The sequence below is a fragment of the Xylocopa sonorina genome, chromosome 7 (assembly GCF_050948175.1).
Source record: "Xylocopa sonorina isolate GNS202 chromosome 7, iyXylSono1_principal, whole genome shotgun sequence".
NCBI classification, from domain to species: domain Eukaryota; kingdom Metazoa; phylum Arthropoda; class Insecta; order Hymenoptera; family Apidae; genus Xylocopa; species Xylocopa sonorina.
In genome coordinates, this window is record NC_135199.1 from 13,262,081 (window position 1) to 13,280,587 (window position 18,507).

At 34.0% G+C, this 18,507-nt stretch overlaps 3 protein-coding genes across 3 annotated transcripts; 2 read left to right on the top strand and 1 right to left on the bottom strand.

Annotated features, from left to right (window-relative positions):
• The first annotated feature begins 2,847 nt into the window (after positions 1-2,847).
• On the top strand, positions 2,848-4,306 carry LOC143425726 (uncharacterized). The gene is made up of 2 exons (XM_076898728.1): positions 2,848-3,085; positions 3,386-4,306. The coding sequence occupies exons 1-2, from the start codon at positions 2,867-2,869 to the stop codon at positions 4,304-4,306; spliced, it is 1,140 nt and encodes a 379-aa protein (XP_076754843.1). The 5' UTR covers positions 2,848-2,866.
• Positions 4,307-6,259: 1,953 nt separating this feature from the next.
• Positions 6,260-8,264, top strand: Ppan (Brix domain-containing protein peter pan). The gene is made up of 7 exons (XM_076898487.1): positions 6,260-6,374; positions 6,508-6,788; positions 6,871-7,081; positions 7,177-7,503; positions 7,570-7,903; positions 7,967-8,071; positions 8,191-8,264. The coding sequence occupies exons 1-6, from the start codon at positions 6,357-6,359 to the stop codon at positions 8,053-8,055; spliced, it is 1,260 nt and encodes a 419-aa protein (XP_076754602.1). The 5' UTR covers positions 6,260-6,356; the 3' UTR covers positions 8,056-8,071; positions 8,191-8,264.
• A 64-nt stretch (positions 8,265-8,328) lies between these two features.
• LOC143425727 (uncharacterized) lies at positions 8,329-17,970 on the bottom strand. Its single transcript, XM_076898729.1, has 12 exons — positions 17,899-17,970; positions 17,663-17,839; positions 17,350-17,584; positions 16,880-17,114; positions 16,484-16,815; positions 16,297-16,414; positions 15,893-16,208; positions 15,609-15,816; positions 15,384-15,528; positions 8,827-15,309; positions 8,573-8,743; positions 8,329-8,490 (listed from the first exon to the last, which is right to left on the bottom strand). The coding sequence occupies exons 2-12, from the start codon at positions 17,814-17,816 to the stop codon at positions 8,329-8,331; spliced, it is 8,559 nt and encodes a 2,852-aa protein (XP_076754844.1). The 5' UTR covers positions 17,817-17,839; positions 17,899-17,970.
• Between the last annotated feature and the right edge of the window lie 537 nt (positions 17,971-18,507).

Consider the following 18,507-nt stretch of genomic DNA (forward strand, 5'->3'; position numbering starts at 1 on the left):
CGTCATGTATTCAATGCACCGAGCTTCTACCGTATTCTTTGATAAATTCTCATGATCAGTCGAGTCCCCTGTTCATTTCATCGAATCAACGTACATATGTTTCTAACGAACGATTGCTGCTTCGCGTACGATCTTCACATGCGAACACCTGCACGACCAGCAAACCTGAGAAGCAACCCTGAGAAAAACCAACGATATATCCTGTGCTGTCTATAGAATTCGGGGGATGAATCGGGATAAAGAAGTTCCCCCGCGCGATCAGAGATTCGAAAACCTCTCGAATTACGAAGGCCGTCAGGTCCTCCCACTACGTATTCTAGCTACTATTAATGTTCGTTCCGCGATCTCATTCTTCCCTTCTCGGTACCTGAACTAGCTGCAAAAAAATGGTTTCTGTCGAGCCGCAAAAGCACCGCAAAACAGAGACCCGGTGAGAATCCCTAGGTCTTTTCCAAGGTATTCTCTACCACACTTCTTTCCCCGCCTCTTTTCCACTTCACCTTTCTATCACCTCTCATTTCGCTTCTTCTTCCTCTCTTTCTCCCTCCGCTTCTGTTCTCTCGCTGTTTCTGACAAGTACGCGTACAAAGTGTACCTTATGACTTGTTGCTAGGAGCTCGCCTGCCGACCCAACACCACGAACGAACCAATGTTTGTCAAAATTATTTGCAAACTCTTCGTTTGAACTGTTTTTTCTTAACCGTAGGATATCTTTGATTTGCGTAAATGGTTTGGTGATACTCGCGTAGCGTGATGACTGTTAACACGGATAATTTGGCATTCATCCGGCTGAGTAATTAAATTAAACAGTTCGATAATTAAAATCGCCTGGGATAAAGATGATTTAAACGAATAAAGCGAATAACGATCGAGAGAGAAAAGAAGATATGCATTTCGCGCAAGGACACGCGATTGTTACATTTTTCCATCGCGGTCCACTTTGCTTGCCGCGCACAAAGAACCCCGTGCGATGGTAGTAGGGTGTACAATGAAACGTAAAGAAGAAACAGAGAGACCGGTTGCGCGGTTGTAAATTTACGGGCATCCTTGAAAACTTCCAAAGAGATTATCTACGCAAGAATTCAGCGTTGCTCGCGCTGTAGGTGGTGCACCAATTTGTTCTGCCTCCACAATGAAACCGAGACCAACTATCGATTATCTGGCTCTCACGGTGTGTAACGCGTATTCGTGCATACCAAATTATTAAAAAAAAAAAATATCAGATTACGTTTCTCTCTAGCCACTGATATTTTCTACCTTCTTCATTCTGAGTGCATAATCTAATGTTACACATTAAGATTGAAAGAAAAGAAACAGGCGCAAAAAAAAGAGCTTATGTATGTTAGCCCACAAGGCATACCCAGGTGGGCTACACGCGCGAACAAAGATTAAATCGACAAAGAAGCTGAAGGATGAGAAAAAATGCGATAGGTTTCCAAGGTAATTCACCTTGCGAGTCTCGAGCATGCACATTCACGGAGATGCACGCGTACAGCATTATGCATTCGAGCAACGTTTCTTCCGGGAAAAGGTAGAAAAAATACTTTTGAGGAGCGGTTTTATTCGCAGCTGACCCGTCCTCGTGGCCCGTTTCACGAGTCTATAGTAGCTACGTGAAGATAATTCGAATTTTCGTATTACTCGACTCGGATATCGGATGTTTGAATAGGTATATATGAAAACTTTGAAGATCAAACGTACCTCTGCTTGTAAACAGGATCAATGTATAAATACACGGCACCAACCCGCAACGCACACACACGTTCACCTGCGAATATTGAGTAATTTTAAATTCAAGTGCATATAGTGTGTTCTGGCAGCTAAGTAATTCATAATATTATACAATTTTCTCGTTATGTTAATTACTTCCGACACGTTAGTTACACGTCAGTTCTTGAATCAACGAGTGGTAACATCGCGTTCGAATAATTTCGTTCGAAATGCTAAATTAGCTCAGAGTTATTTTTAATAACAATACATCGGTTTATATAACATTATTCAAATCTTATCCTCACCGAAATGTAGACGATAAATCGTGCAATAACTTATTCAAATGCACTCGTTTACGTTTTCTGATTAATGTTACCTCAGAAACCATATATTAACTGTGGCAAACGAATGCGACAAGATTCGAATCTTGCCAGGCTTTTGTAGATAGAATCAAACGGAAATATCGTGCAAACAATTGTTACGGGTACGGCATACCTTTTTGCTCCCTGGTGGACTTCCGTGCAATTCGTTTGACTCATACCGGATTTGCAAACCGAATTAACAAACAATGTTGACAACAATGTCCTTACTCGGTTAATAAACCTTAAAGGAATCAAAAACTTCACACTTAATAATTAGCACATTTGAATAACGAACGGTAATGCACGAATCAAAAAACATTCAATATAAGAACACCAGGCCACTATACGTACTTTGTTTCGGCCCTCTGATGGAAAACTATGGACTAACATCTGGATGATGATAATCATTGTTTTGAACGCGTCTTTACACCTCAATTACCATAGACATTACCTCTCTATAGAATTCATTACCAATATCGTTAAACATCTAACTATAACTATATTTTTTTCGTAAAACGTTTCTATTCGATATTAAAATTTACTTATTAGATTTACAGTGATTGATCTACCTACAGGCGATTATAGAGTGAAAGAACTGTCGTAAGATTTCCTCCAGGTATCATCTTTCTTATTTTTGTAAACATTAAGATGGCGCTCCATCAACCTTCTATCGATTATCATTTCTCAGTCGTGCACGTGAGATAAATCATCGCTGTTGTTTCAAATCCACGTGGTGGCTGCCTCCTTAGCGCTAACGTGATGATTGTTCCTACGCGTGACACTGAATTCGGGTTATGATGCCTCAAATCTGTGATCGTGAATCTGAATCGACAAACCAAGGCAACGGTCAAGAAAGTGAATTCGGCAATTTTCAAGACACTTATAATTGGGTTGAATGCGAGTCTACAAGCATACCGGGCAACGTATACTTTTACAATTTGAGAACACAATGCAGCACGTGGACTAGACCGGTAGAAAGTCATGTGCAGCTTCAAAAATTTAAAAGGAATTCGGTAAGCAAATTTATTTAAATTACTTAAATTCCTGATAGAATTTCATTTTCAATATACCATAAATAAAAGCTCAATTCATATTAAGAAATAAAAATTAGATTCGGCTCTACGTGTTTAGCCACAAATGCACGCACAAAGGCGCATGTGCAGTCACGTACAACACGCGCGTGCACGCGCAATACATTCACACACATACGCGCGTGACCGCACGCATTACACAATTTGTAAACAGTATTTTTTTAACATCGTTTACCCATACACTTTCTAAACGCAATAAAACAAGATTATTTTTCTCTACAGAAAATATACGATAACAATTTTACGCCTGATACAGACAATTTATTAATGATAGTATCATCGGACAGTGAAGATGGCAAATGCTACGAAGATAAAGAAATTGAAAGGACTTCTAAGAATTTGGAGATTCTTCGACGCTTATATTATACTGTTGATATAAATTCTAACGACCATAATGACGATGAATATTTAACTGATAATTCTAATTGTGTCGTCAAAAACATTTTCGCAAGAAATAATCTTTCTAAGTTGACAAAAATTAACAACTTCAATGAAAAATGGATTTACAAAAGCTTAAACTCGCCAATTATGATATCGAAATTTTTAGAAACCGAATTGCATATTCCAGAAAATGATTCAGAAAATATAGAAAAAAATGAACAATTGATCAGTGAAAACGAATCTATTAAAGAAAACTACGTTTCGTATAGCTCTTCCGACGAAGAAAAGGAAAACGATGTTGTTGAGAATCTTGCAGTACCTCGCTTGAAAAAAATTAAACCCAACTGTTTATTAAATAAAACATTACAATACAGTAAAAAGAAGAAAAATATGAGAAAACGAACGCTACCGGAAAAGACGAAATTGAAACCGAAGAAAATTATTTGCGAAATGTATGGTACCAAAACGATTAATTACGATTCTATCGATCCATTAGATTTTCGCCCAAATCTTTTACCGGGAGTTAAGACTACAAATCTTAGCGATAGCAGCATAACTTCATCGGTGCGGCAGGCTGCAGATGAAGAACCTGCTGGTTTCAAGAACTTCGAAATTCCTAATTTAAATTTTCAACTTAATCTGTCAAGTGAATCTAGCTCAAGCAGTTGCAGCTCAAGGAGTTGTTCTACTTGTAGTTCATCATCGTCAGATACGAGTAGTACCTCTTCTCGGAGGTCGACTGATACCTCAAAGAAAGGATAAAATACATAAAAAATATGTATGTTTTATCATCTATAACTTAAGAAAAACAATTGTTTAAAACAACTATTTAGATTACATTCGTAAATAATACTTTTTTGTTGTATTATTTGATTGTTTCATTTTCTTATCATTGTAAATGTTTATTTTTTTATATTTAGAATTAGAACCTAGAGCATAAAATATTTTACTAAAGATTTTTTTGTTTGTTATTCTCATCGTGTAAATGTGTACGTAGCGGGCATAATTCGCGCAAGCGTTTTGAAACATGCGATTTATGTGTGGTTAAGCTTCATAACATTATTGGTACTATAAAGACTAAGCTCAGTAAGGTAGGAGTGCCAACCGAGGGCATTCTAAAGATACAGGTAAAACGATGTACCCTAAGCCTGCTTGGCCTCTTTTGCTTAAGGTATGAAGTCAACGTTTTTAATTATTTTTGGCTGTATTGTAGATTGTTCCGCTAGAGTAGACCTTCTTCCCTCCTTAAACTATTCTAAGACATAACAATGTTAAATTAAAGTTTATTTATTAAGTTAACATTTACTAATGTCCTCGTTAATAGATTTTCACTGAAATTCAAGAAATTGGGAATGATGTCCGCACATCCGTACAGATGTACATTAAGCAATAGAAGAAGACATTTCTGTTTTTCGATTTCCGTGCGGCAATGGTTACCGGTAAAAATCACGGCCGGTTTCCAGCTTGGCATATGGCAGACGTTACCTCGACACAGCCGGTGCAACGTACCACGACTATTATCCACGTCGCCGTTGACGAATCACTTCACTCAAAGAGTAACTATCAAAGGATCATGCCGGAACTAGGATAAAGAACAACTCTTCGTCTCTTACTTTGGAAGCTTTGCTCTTTGGGAAAGAAGCGAAACGGTTCCTACGTAGTCCAGTATCGAGCGGTTCCTTGTAATTAAAACATTACGCTATAATTAATATTGCGTTTTCCTGGTTACTTCAAGATCATCGTTTTAACATGCCACAACGTTTCAATTCGGCACTACAAGTATATATGCAAATCGAAATGTAAACGATAGAAATATAGTCATGAGTTCATTACGGTAATTTCTTCTTCAATATATCGTTAATGTTATATTGTATCATAAATAAAAGATTCGAGATTGATAACGGATATGCTAGCGTTGAGAAAATTACAGGGTAAAGAAAGACAAGGACGTGGTAGCAAGATTATTCGAAGACTTTACATCCTCGTTATTGGCGACGTAATTTTAGCGTGTAACGACTCGAGGGATCCCCGGACATGGCTAGGTAGATAAAGATCGACGCGCTGGCCGTGAACTTTGCACCGTGAGAAGAGTTTTCTTCGCTTAACAAGTCGCACACTGAAGTTCCCGCGCTTCCAGACAATGAATCCTTCCACGCGGTGAACAACCGTAGTCATTTCCAGGATTCATAATGAAATGAGAAGGGAAGTCGGATGGTTTCGCGATCTCTTTCTTATTATCTTTTACATATATGCTTCCTTTTTTAGACTCTCTTAACAACATGAAAATAATGAAATCTGAAATAAGTGTAAAGAATAATATATAAAACTGATTGTACTAAATGTAGATTCCAACATTTAGTAATAATTAGGTATGTATATATTGAAAATTACCATAACAAATATATGTAGGAATTAGTGCTGAAATGAAAAGTTTCATATTTATGTTCAATGTATGTTAAAATAAATTTCAATGTTACAATATATAAGTTAACACTATGGATACTATTAAAAGTAAAATCACATAGTATATTTGTAATTTCTAATAAAAGTATAGATTGTTTATTAAAAAATTTGTAATTTAATTATTAAAATAAAAACTATATTTTTGTTGATGAAGATAGAAAGAGAAACGATCTTATTGTTTTTTATTACCGAATTTAAAAATTATTTAAAAGAAAATTTTCTAAATGGGGGAAATAGTAGTGGTACTGTAAAAGTGTTGTGCTTAACCTGATATAATATTAGTGGCAGTTCGCAATATTGTGTGTACACACGTGATAAGGAGCTTCTAACCTCAAATTAAAGAAAAATCATGGGACGCCGTAAAAAGGTACTTATATATGTTAATTTCAATTAAAATACACAACAATTCTTTTCTAATATGTGTACTAACAACTGAAATATGTATAAAAATGATAAAATTAAGTCAACTCTTTATTGAAATATGAATGAACATTATACAGGGTCGTTGTGTAAAAAGAAACAAGCAAATTAATACAGAAGAGAATCCAGATGTAGTGAAAGCACCTCATTCATTTGTTATTCATCGTGGATTACCTGGAGAACATATTGTTGAACTTACTAGAGACTTTCGCAAAATCATGGAACCTTACACAGCTGTGTCATTGAAAGAACGAAAGAGAAATACGATCAAAGATTTCGTATCAGTATCTAGTGTACTCCACGTTACACATATGTGTATATTTACAAGAACAGCACAAGGAATGTACTTTAAACTCTGCAGGTATAAAATTCAATTTTACAATTAAAACGTTTATTTATTATCATAAACATTATCTAGTAGTTACCATCTGAATTTTCAACAGGTTACCAAGAGGACCGACACTCACTTTTAAAGTACATAGTTTTTCCTTAGCGCGCGATATAATATCTTTGTTAAAAAAGCAGTTGGTATATGAAGAATTATTTAAGAGTTCTCCACTAGTAATATTAAATAATTTCAGTGGAGAAGGCATGCAATTGAAGCTTATTGCTTCTATGTTTCAAAATATGTTTCCAACCATAAATTTGACTACAGTAAGCTTTAATGATATTATGTGACATTCAATGACTCAAATTGATAACTGCAACTCATATTGAATATTGTAAACATTATTTTATATACTTTACAGGTTAATTTAAGTGCAATTCGAAGATGTTTATGCTTAAATTACAATCCTACATTGAAAACAATAGATTTCAGACATTATGCTATTAAAGTAGTACCTGTTGGTTTATCAAAAGGTGTTAAAAAATTAGTTCAAGCTAAAATACCAAATTTATCTAAATGTGGAGATTTTTCTGATTTCTTAACAAAAGAGACAGTTTCTGAAAGTGAAGCTGAAGACGATCCTACAAATCATGTTACATTACCACAAAAATTATCCTCGCGTGGTAATCATGCGAATACTAAAAGTGCAATTCGACTTTCTGAATTAGGTCCCAGATTGACATTAGAGGTTAGATACTTTTTTAATAAACATCATCCATTGCTACTTTAATATTTTTCTTTGAAATATTTTTAGTTAATAAAAGTTGAGGATGGACTTTTGGACGGTGAAGTGCTTTATCACGAGTACATTCATAAATCGGAAGAAGAAAAATCTTTGATAAAGAAGAGGCGGGAAGAGAAGAAAAAATTGAAAGAAAAAAGGAGGAAAATACAAGAAGAAAATAAAAAGAAAAAAGAATTACAGAAACAAGAACATAAAGAGAAATCTCTGAAGGGAATGCAGAAGAAGAAAGAAAGTGAAACATTATTAAAGAAAATTGCAAAAGAATCTGTTGAAGTGACTAATATAGAAGAAGATGATGACGTACAATATTATCGGGACGAAGTAGGAGAAGAACCCGACAAAGGTAATTGCAATTTTAAAACTGTACAATCTTTTATCCTTTCATACTTAACTGTATATGTTACAGATTTATTTGAAAGAAAAATAGGTGAGAAAAGTCGTAAGAAATTTATACCTAAATACAAAGTAAAGAAACAAAAACTTAATGAAGTCTGAAGTATTGGAGATTAAGGTAACTGAACAAATATAACAAGTTTGTAAAATACATATATAAAATATATTTTTTTTAATAAAAGTAGTTTTATACATAACAAAAAATACATATATCTATTTATCGTGATCTTATTTCAGAGTTTCATTTATATATTTACAGTTCTTATAATAAATACATGAGCATAATATAATACAAAAGATCCCTTTCCACTAGGATCTTTATTATCATTAGTTGTCAAAAAAATAAGAATATAGATATGTTCATTGATGCTTATACTATTTATTAGTCCTATGTATTTGCAATGCTTCAGAAGAACATCGTACTTCTTCTAGTTCTTTTATTCGATCTTGTAATTCCTTTATTTGCCGATATCGGGAGCGACATAACTCTTTCATTAAAGTTTTCTCTTTTTCTAATTTTTGAATTTTCACATGTTCCTGTATAAACATTACAATTTAAAGTATAAATACTATACGATACATTTAATAAAAATTTACATCCATTAATATTTCTGCTTACCTCAACTACTCCACTGTTAATACTACGGAAACGCATTGCGTCGTTAGGCATTGTTTGACAAGCTTGATTATTTCTATTTACACGCCACCGTCTACATATATCGCATTCCCATGAGTTGACATCATTTACGGCCCTTTGAAGTTTTCTTATTTCAGAGTTTAATTCTGTATTCTGTGAATATAAATATGTATTATACAATGTGATACAGATTTATTAGGATAAATCTGCTATCATCTTCATATTTTATTACGTACCTTATTGCGAAATGCAAGCACGAGTTCTTCCAATTCTTTACATCTTTTTTTATAAGGAAAATTCTCACTTTGGATTTGTAATTCCAATGTTGCGATTTTTCCATTTTTTGATACTAATTGTAACTCTAACTCATGAATTTTTTTTTTCAATTGCTCATACCTATCCTCATATTGATCCAATTTGTCAGATATCACATTTTTTTCTTCTTTTTGTATACTCTCTTTCAATATACTTCTTTCATTATGCATGTCAGTTTTTAATTGTATTAGAAGCTCTTTATTTTTCTCTGTCAAGTCTCGAATTTTTTTTATGTAATCTCTAATTTCTTTATCTTTTTGATTCAGTAATAACTTGTGAGCGTCTAAATCCTTCACGATTCTATTCTTTTCTTCTTCAAGTTCTTTGATACGATTACATGTGTCTTTCATAATTTTGTCATTTTGCGAGTTAACATCTTTCTCTATCTCCATTTGTAATCTCATTTTAAGCGCGTCGACTTGATCTCGAAGTTTAATGTTTTCTTCATTAAGATTTCTAAATTTCGCTTCTAGTTCATTGATGTGTGTGTTTTCTGTTAAACGAGAATATACTTTTTCTTCTAATTTAGAAATTTCAACATCTTTTTCTCTAATTATTGCTGCATAGTCCTCTGCTTCGTCATCCAATTCCTTATTTTTTTCAGTTAATTGTTGTATTTGACTAACATACTCCTTTAATTCCTTATCCTTTTGATTTATTATTATTTTCTTACCTTCCAACTCTAACGCAATCTTATTCTTTTCTAATAGAAGCGCATCGTATTTGCTTTCATCTATAAATGAACTTGAAGTTGAATGTTTCGACTTGTACAAGGAAAACGTTTTCTTCAGTTCATCATTTTCTTGTAATAGAAGTTCGTATTCATTCTTTAATTGAACCATGTCTTTAAAAGTTTTACTTTTAATTTCTTGAAATTCCATTATACGATTACTTGCACCTTCCAAGTTGTTCTGTAGTTGTTTATTTAATTCTTTCAATTCTTCTATTTCTGCTTCTGCTTTAATCTTGCTGGTACTGTTTCTGATTTTCTTCTCTAATTTCGCATTTGCACTCTGAAGTTCCTCGTACTTTTCTTTCAAATCATTCAATTCCTCTATTAATGCAACATTTTTATTGTTTAGTTCATTTAATTGTTTATTAAGTCCAGCATTTTTTATTTCCTCTGAATTCAACGCGCTTTTGATCATTTCTAATTGCTCTTCTTTTTCTTTCTTTAACGTTTGTATTTCTTCTTTGCAACGTTCTATAGTCGATTTATGATCCTTAATATGATCCTTTAGCAATTGGTTTTCGGGCATGATCGTTTCAAGCTGTGTTTTATATTCAGACAATGCATCACATTTGTTTTTTAAGATTTTCGTAATTTCGTTGATGTATTCATTTTTTTGTTCCATCTCCTGATTCATTTCGTTGCAAGTCTGCGTCAATTGTTCAAATTCCGATTTGATCTTTTCTATATTTTGATTGCTTCTTTTTATTTCAATCAAATTTGCTTCTATAATATTTTTCATTTGTTTTTCATTCACTTCAAGTCCTTCGATAGAACTGTTCAATTCCAAAATTTTCGTTTTGTAAGATTCTACAGTGTTAACGAGATTGTTTACCTTCTTCTCGTACATTTCAGTCTGAGATTTAAGTTTTGATTGCAATTCCACTTCTTTACTTTTGTATACTTCTTGTGCCTCTTTCTCCCTTCTTTGAGCAACAATAATTGCTTCGTCTTGTTTAGTATCACTCTTATACTGCTTATCAAATTCGATTTGCAAATTATTCAAATCTGCTTCCAGTGTCTCTATTTTTTCTTTAAAGATGTCATTCTCGTGCTTAGTTTCTCTTAAATAATGTTCTAATTGAGAGATATTATTTTGACTTTCCTTATGGATACGTTCTCGTTCCGTTAGTTCTACTTGAAGTTTCTCAATTTCTACTTCTAGTTCTTTCGCCCACATAGTTGCACGTCTTTCTGTATCTATGCACTGTCGTTTTTCATCTTCCACTTTTCGTTTTTCCTTCTCATAAGATTCCCGCATAGCTTGAATTATTTCTTCTTCTTTGGACACTAGCGTTTGTAGTAGGATAATAAAGATTTCATTTACGGATTTACTTGAAAAATCTGCAGAATTTATGTTAGATTTAAGCGATCTCAATTCCTTGATCATACATTTCTTAATATCATATAATTCCTCGTTAAGTTTCTCGTTCTCGCTGATTAAAGCCTTTTGCTGATCAGATACGCGTTCACTTTCAGCCACTGTTTCATTGAACCTTTCTTTAATAATTCTTAAGTTAGCAAGCTCGTTTGATAAATTCAAGTTCTCGTCGATATATTTATTTAACGTGTCGTTTAACTTTTCTAAGTTGTTTTCATATTCCTTAATATGTTGCTGATGCTGTTGAATCATAGAATCAAATTCATTTCTATATTTCAGCTCCGAGTTGTTTTTAAAATCGACTAGTTCGGCTTCGGTTTCTTGTAACTTTTGAGCAAGAAGATACTTTTCCTGTTCCTTTTCTTCCATTAGATTTTCCAGATAAACACCTTTTTCTTGAAGTTCTTTACAAAAACATTCCTGATTTGTTATACTTACTTGAAGATCATTTATATAGGTCTCCAGTTTTTTAATTTTTAATATATTGTCTTGTTCCAATTCTTTAATTTGTACCCTTTCTTTTTCTAATTCCTCGCATTGTTTTTTCAGATTTTGTAACTCTTTTTCTTTACACTCCATTGTATTGGAGTTGAGTAAATCATTTTTTTCTCTAGTAACCAAATCTAACTCATTTTTCAAAATGGATACATCCTCAGTTAATTGAGTGATTAAGGCATCTTTACTTTGCCCTTTGACTTTCAAGTCTTCTAATTCCATTTCTAACATCAATCTTTGACTATTCAATTCCTTCTCACGTGTCGAGAACAGTTCTATTTCTTTGCTCATATTAGTCAATTCATTTTCAAGGATTTGCGCTTTCTTTGTTGCCATACCTTCGTTGGTTAACATTTTCTGGTTCAGTTCTTCATTAGCACACTTTAGATTGTTAATTTCATTCAATAAGTTCGCTTTTTCATTCTTAAATTCGTTGAGCGTAGCAGTGAAGTTTATGCTGTTCTTCTTCATATCATCCATCTCCTTCTTTAAGTGATCAATATTATTTTGAATCTGCTCTACTCTACTTCTATTTCTTTTCAAACTTGTCTCTGATGCAATATCACTAGTATTGTCTGTACTCATTGCAATCGTTTCACTTTGAAGTTTTTCTAGCTGATTACACTTATCCTCGTATAAAACCGGTACTGTTTCACGATCAACTTTTATAGTTTGCAACAGATCGTTCAAACCCTGAATTTTTTCTTCGACGAAGCTCACATCCATCTCGTTTACAAAGCTCACGTTTTGAGGCGCGTCGTGCTCGCTCACATTCGATTCCTGTTTAATTTTACTTTCCAAAATTTCTGTGTCTGCACACTTGCGATCGTACTTTTTCTGCAAATCTTCTAGTTTTTGATTTAAAAGTGTCGTTTCAAGTTTAAGAGCTCTGCGGCTTTCATCCAAATTCCTTAAGTGCGCGCACTGATTGCACGAAGTTAATTTCAAGTCGCTAAGTTTTTTGTTCAGATGTGTCAAGTGCACAATCTGGCTTTGTAACGTTGTAACTTTCTTTACTAATGTCTCACGGGTTTCCTCTTCTGATGTTTGTTGTTTAGTTTCACCATCATTAGTAACATTATCGAATATCATCGATAAATGTAATGAATTGTTACATGACTTTTCATTGCGAGAAGATTCGAGATCTTCCATAGTCTGTAGCAGATTGGTTGAGAATTTTGCATTTTCCTCGTGTAGAATTATTATTTTTGCTTTCAATTCAGCAATTTCTGTTTTCAAAATATTATTTTCCACCTTTAGACGTTCTAGATCATTTTCAGCGACATTTATTGTTAGCGATTGTTCTATTTTACTTTTCAATATATCGTATTGCTCCTTCAACATATCGTTCTCTTCAATTTTATCTATTAGATCCGTGGAAAGTTCGTTATTCTCTGCCAACAAACATTCAGTCTGTTTGTTAAGTGCAGCTAATTTCTCCTTGTGAATGCATTCGTGATCGTACAAAAGCGATTTACTCTCTTTAATACCTTCCAACTCTTTGTTCTTCTCCGTTATAGAAATTGATAGTTTGATATTTTCTGCCTTCAATTGATCGATTTTAGTTTGATACGACGCAAATAATTGTTCTTCGTTGTGAATTGGTAACATCTTAGAACGCATAGACTCAAGCTCCTCGTTCAATGACGTCAGATCACTTTCTAATCTAATTTTTTCATTTGTAACTGCAGAAATGCGTGCATAAAGTTCATCAATCGTTTCCTGTAAATTAAGTTCCGTTTGTTTCGTTTTTTCCTGCTCCGTGGTTAATTTCGTAGCCATCTCCATGTTTTCGGTTGTTAACAGATAAATAGTTTCCTGCAAACTTTTTATATCGGTTTTAAGACTTGTTACGTCGCTTTTTATATCTTCCAACTCTTGACTCTTTAGATGGAGACTCTCTTCTAATTGACTTTTCTCTGCTTCCATATTTAGAGTCATACAAGAAGTATCCGCCGTGCTTTCGTTTATTTCTAATGTAGACTGTACAGATTGGTTTCCTAATGTGTCTCTTAAATTTTGATTCTCAACTCGAAGATTTGTTACAACACCCTGCAATTCTTTTATGTAACCTTTCAGATGATTATTTTCATTGATGTAATCATTCTTCAAATTTGAATCCATTTTATTTGATGCAGAATTCAATTCATCGGGAGGCTCGAATCCACTTCTTTCTAACGTAGTATTTTCGATTTCTTTCTGTGATTCGACTATTTTTTTTACTGATCCTGGATTTTCAATTTGTTCTGACATAATTGTCAATTCTGATTCAGAATTTCTCTTGGTTAATTCAATATTTAGTTGATTATTAAGATGTTCGAATTCATTCCGTTCGGACGTGATATGTTCAATTTGCCTGTTTAATTCACAAATCTCTTCCATTGCTTTTTGTTTTTCGATTTCCTCTGATTTGAACGCAGAAATTTTTTCATTCAACTCAGTCTGTAAATCGCTGATAATACATTTGAGTTCCGCGTTCGCAGATGTTATATTTTCAAACTCCACTTCTAGCTCAGTAATAATTTCCATCATCTTTTGGTCCCCAATTTTTTCCGATGTTATCTTTGCTTTTAACGCGGAAGTTCTTTGTTTCAATTTCTTGTGTAATTCGTTATTAACATTGTTGAGTTTATCCTTTTCAGCTACCATGGTTTCAATCTGTTTCTCAAGTTGGGCAATCGTTTGCATCGCTTTTTCATTTTCAATTTGTTGAGTCATTACCTTTGTTTCAAACTCGCAGGTTCTTTGATCGAATTGGGTAGATAATTCAATATTAGCCTGTTGGAATTCGTTTCTCTCTGACGTTATACTTTTCAGTTCTTTTTCCAAATCACAGATCTTCTCAAGTGCTTCTTGATAGACACTTTCCTTCGATGCGATTGTAGACTTTAATTCTGAAGCATTCTTATTTAATTCACTATTTATACGTTTGAGTTCAGTTTTCTCAGAGGTAATATCTTCAATCTTTTTATTAAATTCTGTTTTCAATTCTGTATTAACGCGTTCATGCTCATTTTTATCTGAAGCAATTTGTTCAATCAATTTTTCCAACTCTGCAGATAATCGATTTAACTCGGTGCGTAATTCATCATTAATCTGTTCAAATTTATTCTTCTCGGATGTTACATTTTTAACTTCTGTCTCTAGTTCTGTTATTCTCTGGTTTACCATTTCAGTATTTGTACTCTCCAAATTATTTTGCAATCTTTCCATTTCTATAGACTTTTTATTCAATTCCGTACGCAATTCACGATGCATATACGCGAACTCATCTCTTTCGGAGATAACATTTTCAATTTGCTTCTCCAGTTCCATAATCTTCTTTGTTGATTTAGTACATAAATCAGCATTGATGCGTTCGAATTCATTTTTCTCCGACGTAATATTCTCAACTTGCATTTCCAACTCTGTTATTTTTTTCATTTCATCTTTCCTTATAGTTTCCTCACTCATACACTTTAACTCCAATTCCCCTATCTTTTTATTTAGTTCTCCGCGTAGCTCGCAGCTAATATGTTCGAATTCATTTCTTTCGGAAATAATATTTTCCATCTGCCTTTCCAAGGCTGAAAATCGTTTCATTAGTTTGCTATTTGCTTCTTTCTCCGAGATATTTTCCTTTTCAATTTCATTAAATTTGGTGCCCAGGTAAATAATTATTTGTTCCATATTTTTTTCTTCCGTAAGATTAAACTTTTCAAGTAATTCTTGTACTTCTGGAGTATATTCTTTTTTGCAGTATTCTCGAGTTGATTTTATATTTTCTAAGCTCGTTTGTACATCCTGCTCCTGTTTTTCCTTAAGAAAATAAGGATTAAAGTTAGACAAATATATAATAAATATAACATTATATATAGAGTAAACATATTTACATGTTCGCAGCAACGATTTTCTTTACATATCAACTGTTTCTCTAGAGTTGTGAATTCGCGAAGTTCTATGAAATCCTTTGTTAAATCCATGATGCATCGTCGTAAAACATGCTTCGGCGTGGAAGGAGAAGTTTGATGTTGAGTACTGTGGTATTAAAATACGAGGTAAAATTATATCACAAAGTACATAATCTATTAATTATTACATATTTATCCGTTACTTACCCTACTGTTTGCGTTGAGGCATGATCCTTTACTGGTGTTATATTGTCACTACTATTTCTAGATTTAATCGTACACACATCATTCGCGAATGTAACACGGTTTTTGCGTTTTGTTACGAGCGATTCTTCCTCGCTATCGCTTGCATCTTCGCGGTTTCTCTCGCTTTCAAATAATTCTAATTCAAAATCAGTGAAAGCAGTTTGAAATGCTAGACAAAGAAAATAAGAAACCAATTACACGAGTTATAAATATTATTTTATGGTATGTAAATCAAAAAGTTTTACTTTGATTCATTATATCCATGGGTTGATAAATGCTTTTCCTTTGTGGTTTCTCAAACGACACTTCTTTTATAGTTGCTAAGCTAGTCGTAGATTGAAAGGTAGGCTGTAGTACATTAGACATAACTCGGCCACCCCATGTCTGTCTTCTTTTAAATTTAGTTTTCATTGGTTCTTCTTGACTATTGTTAACTCCGGATAGAATACGAGTTTTTAATAGTTCTATACGTTCCTCTAATAACTGGTTAAGACGGTCTTTTTCTTGCAACTTTGATTCCATTTCTTCAACTTCTGCAGCTCGATTTTCATTTTTCATTCTCTAAGAGATAAGATTTTTACACGGTTACAAGTTTCGAATACGATATGAAGTAATGAAAATGATTCTTGGAAAAATTCAAATTAAAAACCTCCAATTCTTCTTGAAGCTTGGATAACTGCTTTGCGTATCGTTTCAAAAGTGTTGCATCCGACATGACCTCGTTAATTTGAGGTTTATTCTTCACACTTTTAGCCCGCGATGCAAAACTAAAAAATAAAGTAGATTTAACGATACTTGCATTCCAGCGGTTCGGTTAATACTGGTAATATACTAACGATAAAGTACAGTGTGTCTCTTCTAAAGCAGCTGGTGTGACAGCACATATTATTGCTGTCATAGCGTTACCACCTAATGAATTCTGAAGTAACCTTGTCAATTTACTATCACGAAAATTAACATGTTTCTGGGTGTCTTGCGATTCGCTTAACTGCATAATTACTAAGCCCAGCGTCGATAAAGATAGATTGATGTGCCTTCCTTCCTTAAATCTTTCTCCAGTAGCACCTGTTAGTCTTGCCCTTTCAGAACCAGCAAGATCTACCAAATTCAGTTGTGATACTTGAACAGCACCATCTGAATCCCCTCCTGCTTCCCTGCTCTCTATTGTCTAGACAGAAAATTCATATTTAGATATTACATTGGAACACATTTGTATTTCAATGTGAACATACAATCCTAAATATGGTATGACTTCTACTGCTACGCTCGTTCATGTTAGTTTCTCCTATTCTTCTATTTTTATCTCCTTTTTTCATTATCGATAGCACATTATGAGGGCAATTTGTGATTTCTTCTCTGCATTGCAAGATTACCTGTCCGCTTGCATCCTCTTTTAACTTCAAATCGGTTCCACTTTTATCCAGAAGATCATTTACTTTCTCATTATAGATTTCTAGATAGGATACTCTGAAAAACCAAGTAGATCTTATATAAACTTATAATGAATATATTATTATATACCAGATGATCCATTCAATTTTGGTGAATGAAAGTTTACTGCCTTTAAATAATTTCTTTTTGCATTCAAATTCTTATTTTATATTGCATTCCTTGCAAGGCCTTAAAACTTTTTTCTCCAAAATTAACATACTATAGAACTTTCCATTAACAAATACATATATATATACGTGTGCATAGAAACCTCAATAAAAATTCACGCCCGATAGTATTTGCAATAGCATCAAATATGTATCCTATAGCAAGAGGAACAACACCTGGTTCCTCCGCATTACCCATCATAGTGTAAGTCTTTCCAGAGCTTGTTTGACCATACGCAAACACTGTTCCATTGATACCGTTTACAGCGGCACTAATAATAGGCTTTACAACAATCTCAAATACATCTAAATTGGATGCATTCATGTCAAAAATATGATCTGTAAACAAATCAAAAATATATCAGACCAAACGAGAAGTTTGCTGTACATCAAGACGACAGAGAACTTAGTATGTACCAAAGCGAAATCCACCGTCTCCGCGTCTTTTCATTTCCGAGTCCGTACAAACGATGGAGTTCTCTTGAATGATCCATTGTATCGTTGAATTATCGTCCCTCTCGCGTTTAATCAAAGGTCTCACTTTAATCGCAACTTTTATGCTGTCCGACATCGTTACTTAACATTTACCTTCGACTGTCGAATGAACATGACACGATATCCTTTGATCGAGTAAGTTTTCAATTAATACTGACACGGCTCACTCCTACTACACGACGAACAACGCTTGTTATACTGTAACCGCCATTTGGAAAAGCGACTGTTTTTATCCTCAGTTTGAATTTGAATTTCTTGTACCTTGATTGGTCCGCTAAAGCATAAAATTACTAGTAATAAGATGACCAACGAAGGAATAGTGTCATTAGAGAATAGAGAGTGAGACTAGAGAGACGAGAGTCCACCGATGTCATTAGACACCGTTCGAATGTCATTGCTGTTAATTATTAAATCGTTGCTAATTGTTTATCGTAGTGTTCGAAAATTAGAAATCTGATTGCTACTTTTACGTACTGGTGGCGCCATCTCCGTGAAAAGTGCTCAAACTGGTCGTACCGCGTAATCGACAGCGAAGTAAACTACTGAAGAACCACTAGCGCCATCTCTTAGAGGAGTGCTGAAACTGCTCGGGAATTAGTTTCACTATTTTCCACAGAGATGGCGCTAGTAGTTCTTGAGTAGTTCACTTCGCTGTCGATAACGCTGTGCGACCAGTTTGAGCACTTTTCACAGAGATGGCGCCACCAGTCTTTCGGTAGTTTACTTAGCTGTCGACCAGTTTGAGCACTTTTCGGTAAGATGGGGCC